Source organism: Myzus persicae, unplaced genomic scaffold (genome assembly GCF_001856785.1).
Source record: "Myzus persicae strain clone G006 unplaced genomic scaffold, MPER_G0061.0, whole genome shotgun sequence".
In the NCBI taxonomy this organism is placed as follows: domain Eukaryota; kingdom Metazoa; phylum Arthropoda; class Insecta; order Hemiptera; family Aphididae; genus Myzus; species Myzus persicae.
The window spans coordinates 1,683,159-1,710,963 of NW_019103933.1; the positions used below are offsets into that span (position 1 = coordinate 1,683,159).

Below are 27,805 nucleotides of genomic sequence, written 5' to 3' on the forward strand. Positions count from 1 at the left end.
TGCACATTACACAATATATTATTATTACAAGTGCAAGTTCATATTGTTTTTGCATATTTGTATTTTTTTAGTTGAAGGTTTTTTGTACTAATTTAGAGTATATTTTTAATAAAGTTTTAAAATGTCGTATTTGATTTTTATTGGGCAAATTTGCATGCATTTGTTTAGAGTTTTTGAGGTCATAAAAATCCTGACCCTAATTATAATAAATTATAATTAATTTTTTGTTGAAAGCTAATAAAAAAAATTAAAATATATACAGGGTATACCATCAAACAGGCTCACCTATTTTTCTTTAATAATGCATTTATTCATAGTCTGATTATTAGAATTTTTAAAAAATAGAATTAAAGACCAGTTTCAAATTCTTGTGATTTTGTCTAGGTACTACTATAAAGTAGTGTCCTGTGGAGATACAAATTTCTGTTTTTCAAATGAGATCCCTCATCCCTTTTCTACTGAAGATATTATTGAGCTGATATTTATTCTGAAAATTTTAATGTACCAAACTCAAAATTCGAAAGTGTAGTTTTTGAGTTATTTTTGACCTTGTGTACTAAGGATGATAGGTCTATAATAATGTGTTTAGGAGATATGGAGGTTATCTATGGTGGTTTGAAAAATGTTGTGATAGATATTAATCCATCAACATTGATAATTTATAAAAAATGTCCAAGTGTAATAAATACTGGATCCAATATTACATGTGTTTCATATTTTTATAAAACTATTTTTAAGAACTAGTATCATTAGTACCAATAAACATTTTATTAATTCAGAAACTACTCGTTCAGATTTTGAATTGGGTGCATAAAAATTTTCAAAAATATTATCCATTAAATAATTTTAAGTAGAAAAGGAAGCTTTCATTCGAAAACACAGAAGTTTGTATCCTTACAGAACACTCATAAACCGACAATCATCGATTTGTTCCCAGTTTACCGACTCCCATTTGTCGATACCCGATTTTTCGATCAAAAAAATAGTGGCTTTTAAAAAAGTCCCAGTAAGCTGACAACGATAATAATATTGGATTAGTTTATTATTAACTGGATTAAGTTTGTATTATTATATTTATTTTTATTTTTTATTATGTCAGATTAGTATTATGTTTATGTATATAAATAAATTGTTTTATTAATTGCATTAAAACAATGTGAATACTGATTGTTGGAGAATTGGATTTCATTGACCTAGAAAATCACCTAACCATCACTTATCAATGAGATGTTACAATTGTACAATACCACTATTACTTATAGGTAAGTTAGGTAATTAACATACACAACTGACAATTACCCATCTACCCCCTTTTAATTAATTAAATAATAAATTAACATACGAGTACATAGTGGCTATGTGCAGGTGCAGGTATATATAACTTTTAGTTATTAATTACCTATTATATTACCAGTGGCGGGTCGGCCATGCAATTTGGCTCGGAAAATTATATTCTGTGACAGGCCTTACCATGAATATAAAATCATAATAATTATTTTCGACAGAAAACATTTTTTTTTTTAAGAATTCTCTAACTTGTAATTTAATAAAATGTGAGTGTAAGTACATTTTTTATCTAACTAACACTTACAGAAGTCGCATATTGTGGATTATAACCATTATATGTACAAAGCGTCTGAAAAAAGCCAATGAAAAATCACAAATTAAATCAAGGTGGATATCGCTCTGCTGTACATTGGGTTTCACGTGGGTCACAGTGATTGGATGTGTTAAATTAGAACTCAATATTTCAATGATATGTATATCATACCTATCATTGAATACAATATTTTATTTATAATTTAAGAAAAGGTTTTTTTGATTTACGATGGATATTTTTGATAATAAATGGCTGCTATTTATCACAGTTTACAGATTAAATTAGAAATAGAAGAAATTAGTATTTGGTGACATTGCTTACTCGGGCATATGAGGTAGAAAAATGCATCAAATAGTGAAGTTTGTGGTTTCAAATAAAGATATTTTCTTAAAACAAATACCTACAAGAGTTTTTTTTTCTTTATCAACCCTGCAAATTGTCAAGTCTGTCCTTGCGATTTGTTGATACTTTATCAAAATATAACTTAAGAGAAAACTGTAGTCTTTTAAACTAGAAAGATAATCTGATGGAAACAGCGGTATTCCAGGTATGAAAACTGATTCATCCTAGTATCATACATAAATATTAATGTATGTGTAAATACGAATGTAACATCTATACCTCTAATTAAAAATTTAAAAATTATCTGATAATAACTTATGATTATTTATTTAAAATTTAAGTTATTTGAAAATAAGTGAATTTTGTTGTAGTTTTATACATTCAAACTTGAGTACATATTTCTTCTACTATTTCTTTAAATTGAACACAATGTACATTCTTCTCAATGAAATTAAGGAGTATATAATCTCCTACCTAAAAATATAGATTACATGTAAAATGATTAGGTTGAAATTTTAATAATAATCTGTTAAATTTGGAGTAAGCCACTGTAATGCATGACTTGTCAAATTCAAATTCAATGATAAATCATTAAACACGAAAAACAATTTTGGGCGAGTCAGCCTATATTATTAAATGTGTTTTAAAATATAATTATTTATATTGAAATTAAACTATTAAACTAATTTATCTCGGTATCAGTATTATGATAAGTTGATTTAATATAATTTTTAAAAAATTTTAACATTATTGCATTGAATATATTAATATTATTTTAATATTTTAATAATATAGATATTTATATCATGTATAATTGTTATTAACTGTTGAGTCATACCGACTTACCATAGAACAGTGTGAATATATGTGTATGGTATAAATAGGCAATAACTTAAAATTTATCTGAATGTTTTGATTAATCTAATTCACTTGTAAATTTATTGACCTATACATAGTTATTCGTTTTTGAATTACAACAAAATACAAATATTGATTTTGCAAAAAACCAGCTTTGCATAAAAACTCTTGTTTTTTCTCAATTGTTTTCCAATTATTGAGACAAGTTTTGGGAGTTAGTGTTAGTTATTGGTTACTACGTATATATAGTATGCCAAATAATATAGATCTCAACATTGAAAATATTTTTACTACAAAATGAAATAAACGATGCATTTTGATGGAAAATTATGTTTTTGGCGAATCTAACCACTTGACAACATCTTCTCAACTCTCCTAAGTATATTGCAATTATTACAAACTCGATCAAACATAAGCCACCCGTTTATAGTATGTATATAGATAGATATTCATACAAATAACAGATGGCCATAAATAACGTGGTTTTAAATTGCTTTTCTGCTTCCCTCAACCCATATAACTAAAAAAAGAAATCTACATTTTCTAACAATTATGATGTCCAAGGTCTAAAAAAATGAAATATAATACTACTACTACACCTTAAGTCTAAAAAAATAGACTATAATTTAAGATTATACGTACTTGAAATTTACGAACTAACATTGAAATGATTCGTTTACTATTTGTGAATTTGGACATGTTTATCAATAATGTTCTCTTCAAAACTATTTGCATAATAATAGTGATTCTATAGACCAATGTAAATATGGATATAATAGCAAGCATTAAGAACCAAATCCATATAAATAAGTATATTTTTTCGTTTAAGACATTTTGAGCGAGAATGCACATAGCATCTATGTTTTGAATAGTGCCAGATGATCCATACTTGAAAAAATTACATTTTGTAAGTCGAGGAAAGATATCTTCCATTGGGTTAAAATAATTAGGATGTTGATAATATTTTAACACTTCAATTCCGTAGGTTAAAAATGTTTCACCAAGAAATTTATGAGTAATGTAAATATTGAAACCAACGTTGAATATATTCATTATTTCACACAAAATATAACCAAATCCGTAAGTACTATGAGTATGAAAGCTTTCAATGAAATATTGTACCTGTAATTAAAAAATCACTGTAATGTTTTATAAAAATACATAATTTAAAATTGTGTACATTTAAATATTCACTAATTAATGTATTTATTGTTTTCTGAACAATGAAATAAAAATTAAGGTTAGGCTTAGGGCATAAGGCTATTTTAAAAAATTAATTGTACAGTATTAAAAATTGATTTGGAATTGAATTGTTATCACTATCCGCCATAAACCGTAATCCCGTAAAGAAATGATGTCTATATAATATTATTAATGTGAAAGGTATGTATTTAAGATCCTCCATAGTAAAAATTATGATTGAATTAAAATTATTAATTATTATATTATACCTTTATAAATACAAAATAGCAATGTAGGCATTGTAATAATTATATAATTTTTAAGGCTTGATAATATAACTAAATGGTAGGTAGGGTAAAATATTAGGTAGGTACATTTAAGAAAATATAGAGCAATAAATTAATGTAATACCTAATGTTTGATACGTTATACTTATGACTTTAATATATTAATGATTAAAGTTTTAATTTATTTTTTACTTTTTTATTTACAAAATTTGAAATACAAACCAATCTATCTTGTTTTATACGTCGTGACTTAGCAGGTCCCTCACAAAATCCACGCATACCATTTGTGATCATTCGTATTTTTCCTCCTTCCCATATTTTCCATATCCAATGGGGCACATAAAATGTCATAGCCTGGAAGAACAACATAAATGGTACCCATTTATAGTATGAATGGGATCTAATATTTCGTTCATTATTTCCTGTATAAGGAAGACCGAATCCTTGTTTCACATTAGATGTGTATAAATTCGACATCCAGCAATAACTATTTATAACTTTATGCATTTCTGTTTTTTTTGCTGAGTTTGTTATGCATTCTATCGGATTTCCTTCATAAACATAAATATTAAGCACAAAATGAATATTACCCATATGATATTTATCTATTCTGAATAATTAAACAGTTATTTTGGTAATAAAATCATCAATCAATAATTCAAATATTCAATTTAATAATTTAAAAATAAGTAGGTACTAACCTATTAAATTGATTGATGAAACCAATAAACAGAACGTTAATAAAATATTTGTGGTTAGTTTATAATGACATTGGAATATACAATCGTCAATCACAGGTCTGTAATTGCGTACTTTAAACGATTTTGCTATAACATCGAATGACGAGATAGGAATCATATCTTCTCCTTAATATTTCATTTGTGTAGTTTTTTTTATAAAATATATTTGTATACAACTCCTGTAAATGTAAATTGTATCAATTATTAGGTATGGATTAAATGTATAAGTGATTAATGTGACAGATTGCCAGAATATAATTTAATTATTTTAAAAGTATATATATAAATCATTTATTATTATTGTTTTGGTGATTTTGTTTAAATTTGAACTTCAATTGCTTAAAAAAAAAAACCATGCCTATGTATCTTAATATTTAAATATTTGCTAATAGCTTTAACCACAACTTATGAGGAACCTTATATTACGTTTTTAAGCTTTTTGACTAATCAAATCATTTTTTATCGACATTTTTAGAAAAACTAAAAAAAAAGAAAACTTCAAATGTTTATAAATATATCAAAAAGAGCCATAGTTATACAACCAAATAATATATAAAATTATAATATAAAATATAATTTATATAGTTTTCAATCATCTACGGTTCTTTGTTTTTTAAAAACAAAGTGATGACAGACACAAAAACTCACATAATTGTAAAATTAATATCTGCATCAATACATTCATGATTCATCTCTCTGTTCAGAATCTCTTTTTTTTAAATAGAATATACACAATATGTAAATGCTTTTTTTTCACAACAACCGTATGAGTGGCGTTATTTATTATTATTTATTATAAATTATTATTATTATATTTATATATTATATATTATTATATTATATTATATATTATTATATTATATTATATTATATTATATTATATTATTATATATTATTATATTTATATTTATATATTATTATTATTATATTATTATTATTAATTTTTATTATTATTATTAATTATTATAATATTTGTTATTATTTATTTATTATTTTATTTATTTTTTTATACTGTAGGCGTTAGCATGAATTAATTAACTGATAAGGAGAAACCACCCTGCAGCAGTGATACTATTTTTTGCATAACATTAAACAATTGTTCAGAAACTAAAATTATACCTGATAAAATTTTTAAATCCTATGTAAATATTATCAAAACTAAGTGATTTAATTTAAAAATGAAATTCTTAAAATAAAACAACTTCGTATAACTACATTAACTTGTAAAACAACTTCGTTTTTATCTTTTAAATCAAATTAATTTAATGGATATAAAATTGAGACTATAATTAACTATATTATACAACTTATTCAAAATTATACTAATTATTTAAAAATTTGGTAGCGCAGGTGGTAGGTACCGACAAATATTGATTAAGAATAGGTACAAATTTGAACAAAATATATGCACGTAGGTAATACTACATAAAATTAAGTTAAAATATGTTTATAGCTACCAAATTATGATTTTATTTTTATTACATAAAATATTCCAATTTCCTACCAGATAGGTAGTGTAAATAAGGTAATAATTATACAAATAATTGTAGATACAACTGTAAAATAAAATATTTTAAAAGAAAATTATTACTGTATTAATGTAAAATATTTTAAGTAGCTATCAAATTTAAATTTGCTTACCTACGTGAAAATGTGAAATGTATAAATTTAGAACTATGACATAACGATATTTTATTGGTATGTAAAATATCCGGAATATGAATAGATTGTATAAAATCAAAATCAATGTACTCATAAATGTAATAACTCATGAAAAAATAATTTTAGCCATGGAAGCTTATTGTTATTTTCTTTATAAAGAATAAATAGTGTCATGGAGCTTAAAAATAATTTTATTTTCTCTATGTTTAATCCCGGCAGTTGTAAGCTCTCCAGATTTTATTGACTTAAAACTCTTCCTGAACTTATGAAATAGTTTGGTACTACCTGAAGGATAAATGTAAACTGAATAGGGTTAAATGAACGTAGCTTATTGCCTAATTGGATGAGGACGTTTGAAAAAATATTAGTTATTCAAATTAAAAAGCGGGTAAGTGGATAGCTTTGCTGTACATTAGGTGCCTAGAAGGTAGCTGTAATGGATGGTATTCAATTAGAATTCAATGATATGATACTATTGTATACGGAAAACGATTCTAAGCGAAGACGGTATGTAAGTCTATGATATTTTATATTGTTATCAGTTATTATTAATGCGGTAGCCAGTTTAAGTTTAAATTAAGTAAATTAGTATTATTCATAATATTATTCTTAGATTATCAGTGATGGTGGGAAAATATTAAATATACTTTGTAAAATTGGGCTATTTTGGAACCAAATTACAACAAAATTACTAAAATCGGTTATTCTTTGGGTAAGGTTAGGTAAATAATTATTAAAAAAAGCTGTGTTTATGTTTGTTTTTAGATTTTTTGGTTACAGAATTAACCACTTACGTAGAACTTTATTTTAAATTTTCAATTCTTAGAAATAGAAGTTGAACATTTAATACATTTTTAATTACAAAATTGTTTTTCAATTTTCAATTTTAGAAATGTTGTAAAAATTTGAACTTAAAATGATTATAAAAAAAAACGTGACTATGTATTTTAAATATTTTTCAATTGAAATTTTAACAAAATATCAAAATCCTTGTATTACATTTTCATGTTTTTTGACCCAACAAATAAAATTTTTTTGAAATGTATGAAAAAAAACTAAACAAAATGAAAATTGAAAATATCCTTCAACAGGTTAAAACAAAACAAAATATTTTTAAAACGCCCATGAAAATTTAATTTGACTTACGGGTAGAAATTTTTTTTCATGAAAGTAGATAAAATTATTAGAAATATTGTATTCATATTCAAATCTTAGATATAAAAAGAAAAAATTGTATTTCTAACTTAATATAATTTGCACATTCTTATGGTTTTTACAAATTTTGTCAAAATTTAAACGCTCATAAAAAACCATTGAGGATTTACGCTCAACTTTTTTTTTAATTTCCACTAAAGAGGAACCTTGTATTATATTTACAAGTTTTTTGATGGAGCGAAAATTTTTTTATCGACATTAGTTTTAAAAAAAAACAAATAATAACCGAACATTTTATATGCCTATAAATAGTTCAACACTAGTATAAATATTTTGAAAATATTATGATATATAGAAAATGCTAACACAAACAATCAGTGAAAATGTTATGCCACTTTTTTTTAGAATTATACTAAAAACCAAAATCGACTCTTTCAAAAACTGGTTTTGTGTAAAAATTTTCGCTTTTCCTGTCACTTTTGAAAACTATTTGGAATTTCAAATTTTGTCCTCCTGAATGCACAAACTAAATTTATTTTCCTACCTGGAAAATTGTTGTTGAAGAAAATGGAAGCACTTTTACTGTCCAAACCGTGAAAACAGACACAAAACTAAAAAAAAAAAATATATTTATATTAAAACACACATCATTGTAAAATCAATACATACATCTCTCCGCTCAGAAACTAAAATGTTAAAAATGATAAAAATAATATAATTGATAGGTATTATAATATTAATTAGATAAGTGAAATAGGTATCAAAATTAGGTTTAATATACCTATATAATATACCTATATTTTATATATTTATTAAAATAGGTATCAAAATCGTATCTTGTTGTATCGTACGTAATTACTTATTATTATATATTACGTATAGTAGATAAACACCTACCACATTTTAAGGTTGTTATGAATGTAGGCATACCTTTTTGGTTACCTATTACAATCATTTATATTACACTTTATCGCAACACGGGAATATATGAAAGAACACTTGTAATAGTTAATCGTGTTAGTTGTGTTTGAGTAAAATTGAGTTAATTGACTCGAATCGCGACTGTGATATTTTTTTTTTTTGATGACTGTTTCACTTATTTGATACTTTTCGTTCGGATGGTTTAAATAGTTTTTACGATGCTGATATGAAAAACAATGCAAAAATCTTTAACATATTGCTAAAACCGTCTTCATTATTGCTGAGCGTATAAATAATAATGATCATAAGTCATGAATTTGATTCTGATACTTCCAAAGTTGAAAATGTTATAGTACTACAGTATATAAGTCACGTGCTAAAGAAACTATGGAACCAACGTCTACACTCTACAGTGATAAATTAATGTGTTTCTGGATTATCACAAGCACCTAAGGTATTATTATTACTAACTTCAAATTTTTATTCAGAAATTAAACATTGTTTTATTACATTATCCCCAGCGCCCTGCCTGAAATGTGAGATTTTCTGTTCTCCTACAGTCAGTAAGGATATAGAAAATTTTAGATAGTGTAGAACCGACGTATGGTTATGTGAGGGGAAGGTATATTTAGTGAGTAAGAAACACAGCATAAGATTTTCGTTGAACGCTTTCAAACATAATATAGTTGATAGATTTGATAAAGTCGACATAAGTAGAAGATAGTTCTATAATTGAGGAACTAGTGAAGTAAGGAGCAAAATAGAGTTTTCAAAGGTAATTAAATTTTTAATCCGGAATTGTTGTTCTTTTGATCCTAGTGTTTGAAAATATAACGGGGTCAAAATTCTAAAAAACGTGGTTATTATGTTTTGCATTTTTAAAAATATTTATAGAGTTATACCTAAGTACTGAGGACTCTAGCTAGTAAACCTATTAAGAGCAAAATCTCGAGCCATAAAGAGTTTCATAGCATCTGCATTGTTAGCACGCAATAAAACTATATAGTAATGAATAGATCTTTGAAGAACACCCGAAGACGGAGTCACAATGTTGGAGCCTGGAGGTAATACTATGTAATTGCACTCATTTTGGGCGATTGTGTAAGTAGGAAGACAACCAAGAAAGGAAAGAATAGGTCATAAGGTCAAATGATTTTGAGACTTTGAATAGTCAGTATAATATTACCATCGACGTGTTAGTGATGATGAAAATGTCCATAACATAATTATTAATACCAAGTTGTATGTATTTGTCGATTTACTAGGACGAAAGCCATATGTCGTTTCACTTTAATTACCTACTGTGTATTATTTACTAGGTATGTTTTGACTTATATTTAGAAAATGACAAAAACAAAAACAAATCGACTTTGATCTTATAAAAAGATGTATTTGTTCTATTTATTGTATTTTATTTCTATACTAAAACTCGAGTAATTAGGTAATAAAATAACACGAGTCTCGGATTTTTAATTTAATTACCTAACGGATCGTCACATGAGTACAACAGCCGATTACATACATAATAATATGTAAATTGTATTAATGCCAACCCATTTATTTAATAAAATGATTATTGAATAATAATTGAATTGTATTATAAAATATTAAAAAAAGATATCATTTTAAGTGATTATTATGAATTTTTTAGGTCATAAATGAAATTTTTTTTGTGCATTAAAAACCGAACATTCGTAATTAATTTTGTTCATTCGCTTAATCAAGCATGCTAAAATAAATAATGTACACTTATAAGACTGTAGTACTCGTACAAGCTAAAAAAGGTCTTAAGGTGGCTTTAGGAAGTTCCACCATAAATCAATAGTAAATACGCCATAGCTAAACTTAGATAAAACATATAAATCATAATACAGCTGCACATTGTAACATATTAACATATACCAGTTTTTAGGTATCTACACCTCAACATACTTAATACTAAATGTCAAGCTATTAAAACAGTGATTATTGATTGTTATTAACCTACACTTACAATTGTGCTTGATTATAGAGCAACAAACAGGTAAATTGGCTTTAAAATAGACCTTTTATGATTCAATTTACTTTCGATAGCTTGAACAGATATAAATTATAATTGTTTGGTTATCCTCATCGAATTGTATATTATACTACAGATAAATTATAATTGGTATCGTTGCTTAATATCTATTTGAATAAAAATTAATTAACATCCATTCAAATTATAATTTATGATTTAAATTTGATAAAAATTAATTGAAAGAAATTAAAATTATGTTTTTGATATTATTTAAAATGTAAAAAAAATTAATGGATCATCAAATCAATAACTATTGTCTATCTGACTAATTTTATTACCTTTTTAATTCTTACTGCGATTAATCTTGTTAGTTCAGTTGGTTGTCTAAATTTATGAACACCAAAAACACATAATCTTGTGTATATATATATTAAATTAATTGTTTATACCACATTATAGTTACAGAATTATTGCATTGTCCACTGTTAGAAGAAAAGGTCTAAAGGTCTAAAGAAGATATTGCATATTATTAAACATGAATGTAATTTAATGTACTGCAGTAGACATATAATTGTTTTTTTATGCATTTAGAGAAAATAAGCTTAAAAATTATATTTTATTCATGAATGATTTTTGCAAGTAATACAACACCTAATTATAATTATTTCTAAAAATATATACATATTTTTAAGACAAGTGTTTATTATCAGTGATATTTTTGTAGGTATATATTAACAGCCTCGAATTAGCACTTACATGTTACTGCAATAAAATATGAATTCGTGCTCTGCAGCGCGTGCTCTCACAAGGTCCAAAAAGATTGCCCAATATACTATCACGTTATACAATACAGGACACACCTAAAAACACAACAATAATTATTATTTTTATTATAAATTATCAAAACACAATGTTTTATCGGAATACAATTAATATGATATAATAACATTTTCTTTGTTTATCTATTGTTAATTCCATAAAATGACCATTGATCGTCGTAGTAACAGACCTTATCTTATTCTCAATACGTAAATAATCATTATAATTAATAATAATATACTTATATGCGTTGGGTTTTTTATTTATATGACTAGGCTATATATTATAAAGTTTTTAATCTTTTTTAAATTTGAAATCATACCAATTACAATATATTTAAATTATATTTTTTATCATTACACTTACATATTATAAAATATGAATTGCAAGTGAATAAGTTCCCCTATTACATTTTTTATATAGTTGATTAATGTTTATTGTATTTACGATTTGTTATCAAGTTATGACGTATATTCTGTTATGATAGCATGTTAGACACTGATTTCTATTATTTATATAGATTATTCATATTAGCAATTAAACCAGTGACGATCTGCGCTTTGACCTAACCACCTGCATTTTTAAGACAGCTTTATTTACTATCAGAAATATAGGTAAGATTTTAAGATTTATTATTATTAAAGGACTATAATAAACATATGCATTTCATGTATTTTTAACGAAAAATGTTCTTAGCCTAATAAATAGTAATATTGTGCTTATAAGTATTTTATTTAATTGGAATCGATACCATATTAATTATTATATTAGGTATGTCTATTTAAATTTGTTATAGATGCATTATTCTTAAAAATCATATTTTTGAATATATTATTAAATTTAATCACGTTTGATAAATCGATTTAGACAGATCAATAGAATTTTCATAGAAGCAAACAAATCTTAAAATGAAAGTAATGCAGAAACAATATGTATTAATATCAAAATTTAAATAACTTATTTGGTAAAAATATGTACCTACCTGAAAAACTGCCAATTTTTTTTTATCATAGTGTTAAATAATTATATTTTTTTGAGTTGCATGCTTAGCTGTAGACTGTAGTATTTATCTTTGATTAATTATTCATTATTCGATATTAAGCTAAAACTTACTTCATCAACTAAATTTAGAATACGTATATTGTTTTTTTACAGAAAATTAACACAAAAGTTATACAACAAATTATAACTAAAGCTTTAAGCACCTTTATAATTATTAAAAATAGTTAGCTTAATCTTAAACATGTATTAATGCAATAATCATTTGATCATTGTTAACTGCTACATATTTAAATAGAAATAATGTTACTCTTGAATTTTACAATTTAAATTAAAATATTTGAAATATTTTTTTTTTTAATTTAGAAACATAAATGAATATGGTGGTATATGGAAAATATTTACGAGTAATAAATCAAAAAAATTGGAAAGCAAAATTATATTCAATTAGTTTAGCGTTGTTTATGCTTATATTTTATTGTTTGAAGTCATATACTCGAATTCCACACGAATCAGGTATGGTATAAAATGTATGATATAATGAAAAAGTATCTATTCTTACTAAATTACGAACATGAAAATACAATAAACATGGATATTAATTGTTTGTTATAAATTTCAGATATTAAACACGTCGGGAGAGTCCTATTATCAAGTATCAATAATACAAAAAGTCAAAATAAAAAATCGTTGTTTGAAGAGATTTTCATTTTCGAGGAACGCACTTTTACTATATTGTGTACGTCCGTTGTTGCTTTATACTTATTCTTATTTTTAGGAGTAGTATGCAATCGTTATTTGGTACCATGCATTCATATAATTTCTCACAGTAAGTAAATACCTATAATCACATTTTTTTATACTATAGAATATAAAATATTATAAATTATTTAACTTTCTCAATAAAAAAGTACAAATACATTAAATTTTGAGTTTTCGAAATTCATCTTCACAATATAACATTACACATTTCTATAAATAAACTATTGCATGAGAGTTCTTACCTGCTTGATAAAATTATTTATGTTTGTTGTTGCTAAATCATTGCAGTAAAAACCGAAATATTTTTTTGTTATTAATTCTGAACAATAATGTAATAACTGAAATCAGTAACAGATTGTAGGTACTTCTGTTGTCTTATTATATATAACAAAACATTAAACGTGAAGGTATCAATTTATTTAGACTTTGACTATACAATTTATAAAGCAATTAAAGATCACTCAGTAGGTAGATACCTACTCTATGTTTGTTATATTGCATAACTGATAACAATAGTTTTTTTAAAGGAGTTCAAAATGGTTTCACTTATTTTTCATCCTAAACAACAATAGAAGTTAATATTTATTAAATAATTATGATCATTTATTTATAAATTTAAGCAATAATTATATTTTAATAATAGAATAGATATTGACTATTATACTGTACCTAATACTTATTAAACTATTGTAGGTATTTAAAGCTATAATAATAATCTACTTAATTCTTTATATAAAATCACGTGATCGTGATTATGAAACATGTACTAAAATAGATAAAAACACAAACTCATAAGTTCTAATAATGTAGATTTCTAGACAATACATTTTGTAGTTGTCTATTCATTTCAATAATTACAATAATTTATTAGTTACAATTTTCTTTTCTTATTATAGGTATTATTATAAAATAAAATAAGTTTATAACACTATTATGTACTTTTGATAAAAATTACAATACAAGAAATAAAACCAAAATATAATATCGGTATAACGATATCATTGGTTTCATATGTAAAATACTTAAATACTATAAAGAAGTTATTTGTAATTAATGATGATATATCGTAAAAAAACTGTATCTTAAATCTTTACATACTATGAAAATTCATATTTTTTATAAATATGTATATTGTACATATACATTTACACTTCTGAGAGATTCATTGATTGATCATTCCCGCATTCGTCAAACAGAACAAATCAAAATATGACGCTAACGTTTTTTTACGATAGTTAATCATTATTTAAAGTTTACAATTCAGACAGTTTACAATATAGCAGACGAAAAAGTTCTCAAACTGAGATTAATTAATATAATGCCAAATTATATTGGTATGACGGTATTAGTTAATAGTCTTGGCTTTGGTTAGAACTTTAGAAGAACAAACAGTGGTACAAATAACTAATGCCATTTTTGGCTTTATGTTTCATAATAAAGCGGGGTTTAAAGTAAAATCTATACGTTTTTTCTTCAAAAGAGTAACTTTGCCGTTAGTATGTTTGGAAAGTATAATATATACCTCAATATTGAGTAGGTCGCTGTAATTTATGCATTCAATTGAATTCATTGTTAGACCATTGCTTACGAAAATAGTTCTGTGCGGAGTTGATATTTCAACCTTTATTTTTAAGTATATTTTAATATTTTCAAAGGTAATATACTAATATTTAATATTCCTATAAGTAAATTATTTATTTATTAGTCACACACTTATACGATAGGCTGAAATAATTTTTCCAAAAACATCGCATACATTTTATCATTAATTATTTATTATATATTTTTAATAGGTACCTATAATATATAATAATTGTTGTTAACTTATAGATTAATACTAGTGTATTATAATGGTGTAAAAAGGCTCGTGCATTGGCTTAAATTTGGTGTAAATATTTTCATAGTTTCGTTGCTCTTTAGTTTTTTTTATTGATCTTGATTTTTTTAACACACTATTGCAATATTGTTGTTCCGTTTAAGAGCATTGCTCTGCTCAGAATCTAAAATATATTACAAATAAACAAATTTATGTTAAATCAGTTAGAAATTATATGAAATTTTCTTGACAATTCTATTGTTATAATTATTATATGAATAATTACTATAAAATAGTTGAAAATGTTGGGTCATGGCTACCATTAAAGTTGTTTCCTAAATTCATACGTCATCATTAATTGTATATCATTCACCACAACTATATAAATATAATACACACATACGCACACACGCACACACGCACACACGCACACGCGTACACGTCATCTTTACCATAAGACAACCTGACAATGTAAATAAATTGTTACGTCACTATCAATGTTTGATTTTTAAATACATACCTATTCAAATATATTTCATATTAAATAGTCTGAGGAAGATTAATTGTTTATAAACATTTATGTACAAGTATATACAATTGTCAATTGAACAAATAGGCTCTTATGAACAATAAAATAATTTTGGTCTTTGGTAGTGTTCATTGTGAAATAATTATTCTAAATACGTTATTTAGATATAATAGTGTTTGTATCGTGTATGTTGACATAATTTTCAATAATTTTTAAGGGATGAAGTTGAGTCAAGATGTTGCAGGAGCGTCTGTAATGGCTGCAGCCGTGGCATGTCCCGAACTATTCGTCAATATACTAGCTACATTTTTTACAGAGGGCGATGTCGGAGTCGGCACAGTGGTCGGCACTGGCTTATTTAATATACTATTAGTTCCTGGACTTTGCATACTTATGGCTGATCAAAAGGTATACATTTTTTTTAAATATAGCCTATGCCCCATGGGCTACGCACAACCATACATTTTGAATTCTAATACCTCGATACGATATATATTAATATATACAATTTAATAATGCACTAAGTACGTTAAAATAGATACAAATTAGAATTAACGACAATACAAGATCATTAATGTTAACTGTTAATGCAACATAATGAAAAATTTTTTAGGCCATACACCTGGAAAGCTGGCCCATCACTCGTGATGTATCGATGTATCTTTTAACTATATCATTATTAGTTTGGTCATTGGCTGATAACAAGGTTTATGCTTACGAAGCGTTGACATTAATTATAGTTTACATGGTATACCTATTAAGTAAGTAATCTATTGTTTCTTATTTTCATGGCTGTCAATAATTCCCAACAGTTCTCTCTTACAGCTCATATCTTGAAAAAATATTTAAATATATTTCTCGACAAGACAACAAAGTTTTCGAGGGGTGCAGTGAGAGTCAGCCGATTCTTCCTCTAAATGGTAAATTGGCATGTGAAGTTTGTAGATGAACAGACAAACAGTAATACTATGTAAATTGGTATAAATATAGATATATATATATATACATTTTAAAACCCTTTAGGAGTTGTAGAAAATGGATTTATAGTGCAAGACCAGATTATTTTGCCCAAATGGAAGGATAGACTTCGTGATCAGCTATTAAATATCAAAGAAATACTAGTATGGCCTATAGTCTTAATCTTAAAAGTGACTGTTCCGAGCTGCAATAGTCAAGATAGAGTTTTTTGGGTACCGATTACCATGTTTATGTGTATATTTTGGATTGGATGTGGATCATTTATCATTGTAGAATTGATTACTATTATAGGTGAGCATTTTATAAAGAAACCGCTTAAAATATACATATTATATTGATATATTTAATTAATAATATCATTGAACATCGGTATTATTATTTCATAAATAATAAAAAACCGATTACATTTAATTATTAAAGAGTTAGCTGGTTAATAACTAGTATAAGTAAAAAGCCTCTTTTAAAATGTTATTTATTTATTGAAGTATTAACCTTAACCCAAAGCATGATATGTCTATATAAAAAGCAATACTTTGTTACTGCTAATTTTTAGTACAAACAATTTAAAGTTAGAATAATAGAAGAAATATATTGGTAGTTAGTAGAAGGTATAATTGGGGTCTATAATATTATACTTTATATGGACGTAATGCATAAACAAACGGTGATTAGACAATACATACCTCTTACGCATGTTTCCGAAATCAAAAACCACATAATTTTGGTCTAAGTACCATATACCACAATATTGTGGTGTACTGGTGTTTCAAAAATAATTTTTTCACAAAACCAAATTCGACTACCATAATTTATTTTACCTTCTTTTCAGCATCAAAACTATACAAATAATACGAAAGTCAAAAATTCTCAAAAAATAATCACTTCTTATTAAATTAGTGCGTATTGTATAGTAATATATGTTTGAAATAAATTATACTAAGTAGCTAAAAAATTATAGGTTTACAATACTGGAAAACTGTCAGGTGATAAATTATTGCTATAACGATTTTTGGAGTAATATGTATATTGAATTACTGCCATATTGAATATTTTCCCTAATTCTTTGTAATTTAAAATTTTTACTTCCAAAAAACATGTTGAGACCAGCGATATTAGAGGTTTTTTAACTATCGATAACCTTGAATGAATTTTTCAGCTCTTAATGATAAAATTACAAAATGAAACCATCATAGAAATAAATAAATCTTGAATAGGTCCGTTATTATTGGCACAGTATAGTTTATCATATCATACTGTTTAATTTATACATTTGATTTGAAAGTAACGAGAGCCATTGCAAGACGATTAAATGAAGGTACTTGTGGTTTAATTGTTTTCAGAAATGACTTGTCATTACTAAATATGCAGGCAATTTGTAATAACTAATTTGAATTGGGTTAGAATAGGTGCTCGACAACACTATAAAGCTATACCAGTAAACAATTATAACAGTTAACAAACTTAATTTTATAAATATTATTAACCATATTAATTATTAGTATAAATGTATAATGAATATTGGAATCATTTTTAGGAAATGAATTCTCAATTCCTGATTCAGTTATGGGAATTACACTATTAGCGATTGGTATGAGTGTACCCGAAATGGTGTCTAGTATAGCAGTTGCAAGACAAGGTTCAATAAATTGTGAAATATAGAATATAAACGGCAAAAAATAAATGTTTTATTTGAATTTTAGGACAAGGTACTATGGCTCTATGTACCGCACTAAGTTCGTCAACATTTGATGTTTTAATTTGTTTGGGTGTTCCGTGGTTTATAAAAGGTATGTGGTTCCATAAAGAAAACTCAAGCGCATCTATAAATATTCACTCGAAAAGTCTCGACGACAGTGCGATTGCTGTAATGTTAAGTACAATTGGTTTTATGGTATTGATGTGTGCCAAATCATTTGTATTAACTAAAAGAGTAAGTATAATATTTATTCATATATGTGATTTATATTTGTATAACTTCGGGGTACGTTTTTCCTGTAGCGTTAAAAAGAGAAACATAGTGCCTGCATTGAGGGGGCGAGGGGTATGGAGATGCTCTTCTTTTAAAAAATATTTATGCGTACTTTTACTAATTATATCATAATGAATGAGGCATTTAAATATTCAGGTACACACATATTTTTACTCTTTTACACGCCCATCTACTTTGTTTCACAAATAAATTACCTGTGGAATAGCAAGGAGCATAGGTGGATATTGGGGGGGGGATTACGGAGGCTTAGCCCCCCCCTCTCAAATAAATAATTTGAAGTTAAAGCCCCCCTAAAAATATTAAACAAACAATACCGTAATTTTGTACAGTTTGTAGAATTTTTTTCATTATTTTATATTCTTATATCTACAATTATAAAAGTGTACCTAGTCCATTACATACATCTATTTACCAATTTATTATTTACGGTAACATACTGAACAATTAAGACGCAATTCACAATAATATTATATTGTGTTTATATACCTAATATTGTACATATTTTGTATCAATTGGCCATCAATATTGAATAACATATTATACCGTTCTATTTATAGATGGGAAAATTAATTATTTCTTTTCTAATTTTTGTTAATTCTCAAGAGACAAGAAGCGATAACTATTACAGGACTATCGCTATAATAGCTCCATTAAACCTATCGTAAAGTTATCGTGATTGAATAAATCGTATTCGTACATTGTAATGGGTATCGTACATTCGTATTCGTACCGTTACCGTATTTTTTACTAAATTATATTTTACTTATTGTTTGATGTTCTTGGGAATAAGTTTCTTTTGAGATTGTGATTTAGATTTTTAATAAATAATTTAGTTCAAATAGGTTTTAAATATTTAAATAAAAATCTTTTATTAATTATTCTTTTTTTTATGTCTGTAATTATTTAAGTTGTTATGATAATGAGTTAACGAGAACAATTTTTTAAGAGTGATTTAATATAAAAATTAGTTTGTTGGGGGAGTGGGGGCAACGCCCCCGCGGGTCTGTTTACCATCAAATATTTGAGCCCCCTCAATATTTCACAAGATCTCCGCCTATGGCAAGGAGTCATGACGCTGCGTCTAGACACTGAGCGCCGAATCTGTGTCAGAACCAATAGCTGACGCTAGACGCTGCAAGAAAAACTTAATTTTATATACAAATTTAATAGGTTTTCTATACATTTTTTGAGGAATATTTTTATAAAACTATCTAACCCAAAAATAGACTAAAAAATGTCAACTTGGTATTATAGTTGTATGCAATTACAAATAGTACCTACCTATAGCATTGATTGAAAAACAATTTTTTATTGCCTATTTGAATGATTGAAACGTGCAATTAGTTTTATCTAAAAATGAAAAATGTTTGAAACCATAAAAGGATAAATACAATTTTATTTAAGTAACCTTGTTGATAAAAAACATTACAACGAAAGTACTATAATTTAACTATATTGTATTTTCCAAACTCTTGTCCGATGAAATAGCCTCATCTTGAATCTTCGCTCAAATTGATTTCCGAGACGCTTACTCGCCAGATTAAATGAACTTTTCACTTTATCACCATATATTCCTCGAGAAACTATTTATATAAACCTCTTTTATCATGTCGCACACCGTAGTTACATTAATACTCCTGTTGCCAACTAAATCGTATCTAGGAACTGCGACTTCAACTCACGGGTATTTATTTGATTTGAAACATTTACGAAATTGTCTTTTGAGAAGACTCTTATTATATTGGAATTTATATTATATTATCCTAATATTTAATAAACAAATAAATACTTCTCAGATGATTTAATAACAGTTTTTTTTCGTATACAGTCAGGTGGATTTATTGTTTTCATATGGTTATTCATTTGTTCAGCCATGGTGTACAATGAGTATGCAACAAAATGAGAACAATTCATGTAGCATAATTGCTCAATCATTTTGCGTGAGTTGATGAACGATGATTTGTAAATGGCTAATGCCATCGTTGAAATGACCACGGAATATTGATTTAGGTTCTGAAGACTGAAATGTCAGGATCTCTGATTATACGTCAAAAGGACAGACCCGTCTTATCTTTAAAATATACTTTTAAGACAATTTTAATGTCTGGTATAAATAAGTGTCTAGTATACGATCGTTTACGCTATTTAATAATATATAATAATGTGCTGTGATTAGACATATTAATATGTTATACGTCTTGTGTTGGGCACAAATTATTGAAAGAAACTTTAATAAATATTAAATAAAGCTTTTATTATGTACCTAGGTTCATATTAAAGTTATTATATTTAAAAAGATTATATTTTTATTTTTAATGTTGAATAATTTTGTGTGCAACATTTTTTTTTGTGAATGTTTTAAAATTAGAAATCAGTTTTAATTTAACTCATTATAATGAAATACAGAGGTTACTTATGTATTAAATACTTAAGTCAAATTATTCATAACCTTTTAACCTCTCTCTTAATGATACCCGTGTATAGTTGCTTATAGATTTAAAATTAAGTAATTAGACCAGATTGTATTAACTATTATCGAATAAGCGACATTTAGGTATCATACATTTTGTTGTATATTTTAATTTAATTTTATACAATATACAAATTAATAGTACTATCAATTGACCTTCACTGTAATGAAAACACCTATATGAATGTTAATCTTGATGTCTGTAGAATGCGTTCTACTTTTCCTCTTCCCACCCAATTATGTTTTTAATATTTAATAATCCGTTGGATACTCATAGAATAATTTGTCAATGTTAATAATAACTAAATATAATATCAAATATAAATAGATAATAACCTATTATGTTTATTTAGCTATAAATTGTATTATTTTTAAGTTCTCAATTTTGTTAGTTAGTAGTAACAATAATGTGTGTATTCTATACTTCTGTGTTACCTATTTCTATTCAGCTAAAATAAATTATTTGCAATGAACGATTACATTATTAGACAAGTAGCCATTTACCTAATGATTTATACCCTTGAATTGTTCCTATTATATGTTTTTGATTATTTTCTTTCATAATAGGTATCTCAATGTTTTCAAATAGTTGTGGTTATATAGGTCATAGGAGATATATCTTTGCGCTTTAGAATTGATATGTGGTCACTGGTCATCAAATTACAGAATGTGGATAAACTTTGTCTGGCTCGCAGAGTCGCAGCCTGCAACAATTTTATTACATAAAATTATAATTGCTGTATTCAATCTTCACGTTTTTTGTTATAATAATGATTTAACAAATACGTTTAAGTTAACTATAGGCAACACTAATAATTGCTTATTCAATACCATATTTGTTTGTGTGGTTTTTATCAACTCCCTGGTTTTGTAAAAAGAGTTATTTGAGTACTTGGTTAAATTTTACTCTACTATTGTGTATTTTTGCACACTTTTAACTAAACTCATTATTATTATTATTATCAGTTTTAGAATTTTCAATTAAAATTAAATAACGCAGATTGTGTATATAATTTAGTGTTGTATCCAATATATAATGTTTATTTTTTAAATATATAATGAAACTGTGGGAACTGTTAAAATTGGTTAATGGTGACAAATTAGTTTATTAGTTATAACATTCAATAACCCTAAAACAATTAAGATAGTTGAAAGTATTTTTCAATTGTACTTAGGTATAGTACTAAAGTGGCAACTACCACTTAGTAGGTACTTATAAGTTATATTTAGACAAAAACAGGGAACCAATATGGCAATATATCTAATAAAATGTCTATAATTGTCATTATTATTATATAAGCAGGGAACCTGCAGTGCTACATTTCTTTGCATGATGAATACACATAATAAAAATAAAAATATTTGTATAGAAAAAGAGAATATAATAAATAGTATTTTTTCTTATCATTAGTTTCTAGTGTAAACTATGATAGGACTCATTTTATTTAGTGGTATATTAATTTATTGTGATCCAAATTAGGTTAATTATTTAAGATTATAATCATTTTTTGTCTCATATTAAGACTGATGATATAATAAGTAATATCCTTAATAAAAATAGGTAAGCTAATAAATAATAACAAATATTATATTTAAAACAAAAACTGGCGATAATCTATATGTCTAGGGACTTCATAAGGAAATAGAACCTTTTTATACAACAATTTAAAACATTAGATGCCTTACAGATTATTAGACATATAATACCTAGTAGTTAGTCGTTTAGTCGCTACCATATAACTACATTAACATACATGTTAAAGAAAAATTTTAAGTAGCATGCATAGCTAGCATGTTGATCAATACACATTTTAAAATTTGATTTATATAGAAACATTTTATACAGTATTTTTATTGAAAATGAACAATGTGCAATCTATGTCTTATATGCACACATATTTTTTATTTTTTTTTTATTTTTAGAAGAAAATATACAATCTATACCTAACTAAGACATAATAAGTATATGTGCTATAAGAAGGAAACAAACAATAACATGATACATAAATTTGAGGAAAGAAGCCACCCACTGATGACACTTTCAACTTGTTTAAATGCACACATATAATAAGAAAATTGTGATAGTACAAAACAGGGGATGTTGCTCTGCTGTTCATAGTTTTTGGTGTCGAGAGCTAAGTATAAGTAATAAGAGTATAAGACACACATAACTAACAAATTAGGTTGAATTAATTTTTGCTAAAAACAAATCGCATATGTATATTATAGAACAATAAACATATTATAATTGAATTTCGTAGAATATTATTAGCTGTTAAGTTGTAAATCGATCCCGATGTACGTTGGAACGGGGTAGTGAATAGGACCATGATATAAATGCTTAAAATTAAATTTCGTAATTTAAACGAGTTTTAAAAAATTTGAAATTATAAAAAAATTGTAAATATTGTACGATAACATCAAAGCAACTAAATCAAACTACATAACAAAATCTCTGGTAAAAAAATATGGGATTCAAAAAGGTTATACCTACTTTGATTGCACCAAACAATATTTTGGTACATAGTTTAAAGATACACATAACACATGGACATAATATGACATATATGATATAATATAATACATATAATATATTATATAAGCCATATATATTTAATTGTGACGTAACATTATTGTTTATGTCGATGTCATCACATATAAGTTTGCCGTTTGGTATAGATACACGTGATAAAATTATTTAAGTATTCAAACACGTATTAAAATTAAAAGTACCTATCTATTAAAAAAAAAAACAATATTGTTTCAAAATATAAAAATGGCTTTATCAATTTTTTTCCTATTATTTGCGAAGTTATTATACTTACAAGTTACCATTTCACAAAAAGAAACATGAACGTATTCATCTCAGGGTAAGGTTATTTAAACATTTAATTTTTTTCAACACTAAATAGCGTGTTATTATTTTTTATACGTTCAATGAATCCAAGAAATCGATCAAATCAAGTTTCAACTTTCAACAATTTAGTAAGACTAAATTTTAAGTTGTAACATGGACAATAATACGTCTGTATAAATGTGTATATAATTTATTCTATATCTAGTAAAAAATATTTTATTATTTTAGATGCTTAGCAGAGAGATGGATGTATTGATTTTACAATGATAATATTACTCATAAAATATGAAAAAAAAATTTGTTCCATTGTCAATGAAAATATAGAACAATATAATAATTTATTTTTTAGTACTATACATTTATACTATATTTGGTTGGTGAAAAAATAATCTCAGTTAAGTAAAAAAAAACATATTATTATTATTTTTATTATGCGCGTCTCATAACTTTGATAACATATTATTGAATATTTATGGTAAATAGTAATTGATATAGTTGCCTATATTTTTTCTATTCATCGTTTTTTAGAAATTATTAAATCTTTAACAAATTACTGTTATTATAAACTTATAAACCCTGACCTGACTTGAAGGTGCGGTTATACTTTTGAAACCAATTACTTATAAGTAATATCAACACACTATAGGTTATCTAGTTATTTTTGTTTTTAAAATATTGGAAGCGCTTGTGGAATGTACCAATAGGTGTTCAAGTTAGTTTGGTGGTGTTTGATTCACATATTTTAATGCATGTTCCAATACTAAATATCAGTGATTAAATGATAAATAAATAATTAAAACTTCCTACCTATTCGATTTGTTATTTTGATATTATTTTCTACACAACTACTGAGCATATTTTATTAAAATAAACTATATATGCGTATAGGTACGAGTATGATATGACTAATATACAAGTATTACGTTATATGTTATAGTTTGCTAAGCTATACATATGTATAGAACTATAGAATTATTTATAAAAGAAAAATAAAACTTATAATAAAAATGTATTATGAAATGGAAGTACAATAATACGCGTAAAAGAAAAACAGATAGTTTCGTAACAGCGTGTATTGCCAATTGCTTACACTAGTCACTAAATCAAGTATGCGGTTCTTTTTTGTGATTAGGTAGGCATATTTCCAACTTTCAGATGTATCTAATGCAAGAATAAGTAATGTTCAGGCATTAAATAATACGGAAGTCTTGTGATAAATAAATCGTTAAAAAACAATTTAAAAATAAAAAAACGAATGAATGCAATCATCGAGATAATCTAGGTATGTTCATAATTGTTGAGTTGATGTTGTTACCACATTGTATAGTAATGTTTATTATCATATATATTATCTATCTTTTCACTCTTTTGTTAAGTCGGTTGGCGTTATTCTTTAAAATAAATAAATAAAAAAAAAAAAATATTTTAATAATATGATGTGGATGACTGTTTATTTTATTGTATTATAATATCCAATAAACTTTCTTGATTATTGTAAGGATGATGTTTGAACTTTGAGATACAGTGATACCAGAGGTATCTCCAAGGGGCCCTAAGGGTGGCCCCCTCCTAAAATCGTATTTATGAAAAAATTGTATAATGTTAAAAACAAAATGAAAAAACATACTATAATTTTGAAAGTTTTCTAAAAATTATGACTTAGGTCCCCTCCTCTTGAGGATGTATCTAGAGCCGTCCTGGTTGATACACAATGGTCTTAAAATCCAGAGAATTTATTTTTTGAATAATGTGTCATCATTTCAAGATATTCTGAATGAATGAAATCAATTTATTTTATATGATGAATAGTCTTGTGATGAATTTTAAGGTAAAACTAAAAAGGAGTTCAAATAAATGTATTGGTACACACAATATGTTATTTATTTTCAAAAAAATCTCTTCGTCTTCTCTTATAGTAGTGGAGGACGGCTTACTAGCATGTGTTGTCGCTTGTCTCTATATCTAACTAACTATGAGTTAATAGATCATTAAGACAACAAATTATACGTTAAGAAGAATTCATTTTGCTCTGTTATTTTTAATATTAGAGAGAATCGATTAATTATCATTTATCAAATTTAAAGTTAAGTATATTATCCAGGGCTCCACTTATTTTTTTATTATTTTAAATTTAAATCAAGTTATAAACATTTTAAAATTTACAAACATTTTAATTAAAAAATGCTCAAAACTTGTTTCTAATTTAAAAAATGTAAATAATTCTATGTAGAGACCTGGATAATATTCTTACCATTATATTCGATTCACTGTAATGTTAAAGAGTAAATTGAAATCTTCTTAAGGTAAAAATTGTTGTCTTATTCATCAATAAGACGGATTTGACGTCATCAAAACAATCATTTATTTATGGACCAATCACAAAATATACTGATTCAACAATAACTAAAAATGTATTAATTAATTAAATAATTAAAATAATCCTATGTGATCCATTTGGTGTTACTTATTATTTATTATTAATATTATTTTCAAATACATACCTAGTTATGTTAGGTAGCTAGCTTTAAATGTTGAAACTTGAATATTGGATATTATGTATAACAGAGTTATAATAAATATATCATGTGGATTACATGACCACACACGCATAAACTTGGCATAAGTGCTCTAAACAATTAGTTATATAATGTTCCTTGATGTTTCTGAACTCTGAAGTGAAAAAAACTGAGACCTGAGTAATGGGTATAATAAGTGTATAACAGTTATTATCATAAGTATATACTGAGACATTTTTTGATGTTATAAATAAAATATGCAGAATTCGCAATTTTCACCTACCAATAAAATAATAAACCTATAATAAAAGTACCTAGTTTTTGTTTGCTTTGACGCTATAGTTTTTATCTTACATCACTCATTATATAGCTTCCTCAGTCGATCTTAAAATTTAATTACCTATCTCATGCGTCGGTGGTATAACAAATAATATAATATTAAATATATATGATAAAATATAATCATTTTATTCAATGGTACAATTTAATAAGTGTGATAATTCAATTAGATAACAATCAACGTGTACGAACAAACAATATTTATTTAACAAATTATTTGGAACATTTATGTGTTGCAAATAATAATATTATGCAATATTTAAGTACCTCGTACCTACATGACAATTTAACAAAACGTCTTTCAACAAAGTTTAATTTTTATTGCTTAACATATTTTACAATTTAGGGGATAATAAGGTTAGGAACAAACGATACGAAATCAAAAAGCAAATAACTATACAAAGGTTGTGTTAATTAAATAAAAAATTATCCATCTATTAAAGTTTACTCGTGATATTTAAGATTTACCGTTGGTCAATTTTAAAATGTAGTCACAGCATCATTAGGAAACCTTCAAATTCAGTAGAAAAATGTTTTAAAGGGTGTTCTCAGTGGATCCTTAAGTGTACTTAATAATTCAAAAAATCAGAATCTGAATTATCGCATTTTGCGCTCAGAGTTTAAAAGAACTATGGCTGTTAATTGTCATAGTGTATTATAATTTATAACGAACCGTACACGGGACGTTAGCCCAAGGCTTGCGGTAAATAGCTTTTATTTGAATAATCGTTCAACGATTATTATTCAGTTATCTTATCAAATATATGGTAGGTATTCTGATGATAATGTAATCTTGTCTTACAATATTACACTAAATCTAGTACCAACCCACCCTTCGAATTTTCAAGGAAAAATTGCTCCAAAATATAATACTTTCACCACGCCACTGATGTTGCGCAGAGCTTGACTTCAGGGTGCCCTCGGCTAGAAAACCCAAATTAAAAAAAATAGATTCTTATAATCTTAGAGAAATCGTAATTTTGG

The 27,805-nt window shown here is 25.8% G+C and overlaps 2 protein-coding genes across 6 annotated transcripts; one reads left to right on the forward strand and one right to left on the reverse strand.

Moving 5' to 3' along the window:
* Positions 1–76: 76 nt before the first annotated feature.
* On the reverse strand, positions 77–26,649 carry LOC111036535 (innexin inx3-like). 5 transcript variants are annotated; one of them, XM_022318578.1, is made up of 7 exons: positions 26,468–26,649; positions 11,503–11,606; positions 8,371–8,437; positions 4,971–5,188; positions 4,492–4,820; positions 3,443–3,922; positions 77–1,636 (listed from the first exon to the last, which is right to left on the reverse strand). In XM_022318578.1, exons 4-7 carry the CDS (start codon positions 5,125–5,127, stop codon positions 1,577–1,579), a joined length of 1,026 nt encoding a protein of 341 aa, XP_022174270.1. In that variant the 5' UTR covers positions 5,128–5,188; positions 8,371–8,437; positions 11,503–11,606; positions 26,468–26,649; the 3' UTR covers positions 77–1,576. The 5 variants fall into 5 exon arrangements, with proteins under 5 accessions (XP_022174270.1, XP_022174269.1, XP_022174273.1 ...); XM_022318577.1 differs by lacking the exon at positions 26,468–26,649 and adding an exon at positions 13,569–13,896; XM_022318581.1 differs by lacking the exon at positions 26,468–26,649 and adding an exon at positions 13,569–13,896 and having other exon boundaries at positions 77–2,416.
* LOC111036534 (sodium/potassium/calcium exchanger 4-like) lies at positions 8,811–20,950 on the forward strand. The gene is made up of 11 exons (XM_022318576.1): positions 8,811–9,201; positions 12,086–12,179; positions 12,931–13,080; positions 13,187–13,393; positions 15,889–16,079; positions 16,285–16,432; positions 16,484–16,591; positions 16,695–16,940; positions 18,184–18,285; positions 18,350–18,579; positions 20,468–20,950. The coding sequence occupies exons 3-11, from the start codon at positions 12,939–12,941 to the stop codon at positions 20,540–20,542; spliced, it is 1,449 nt and encodes a 482-aa protein (XP_022174268.1). The 5' UTR covers positions 8,811–9,201; positions 12,086–12,179; positions 12,931–12,938; the 3' UTR covers positions 20,543–20,950.
* Positions 26,650–27,805: the final 1,156 nt, after the last annotated feature.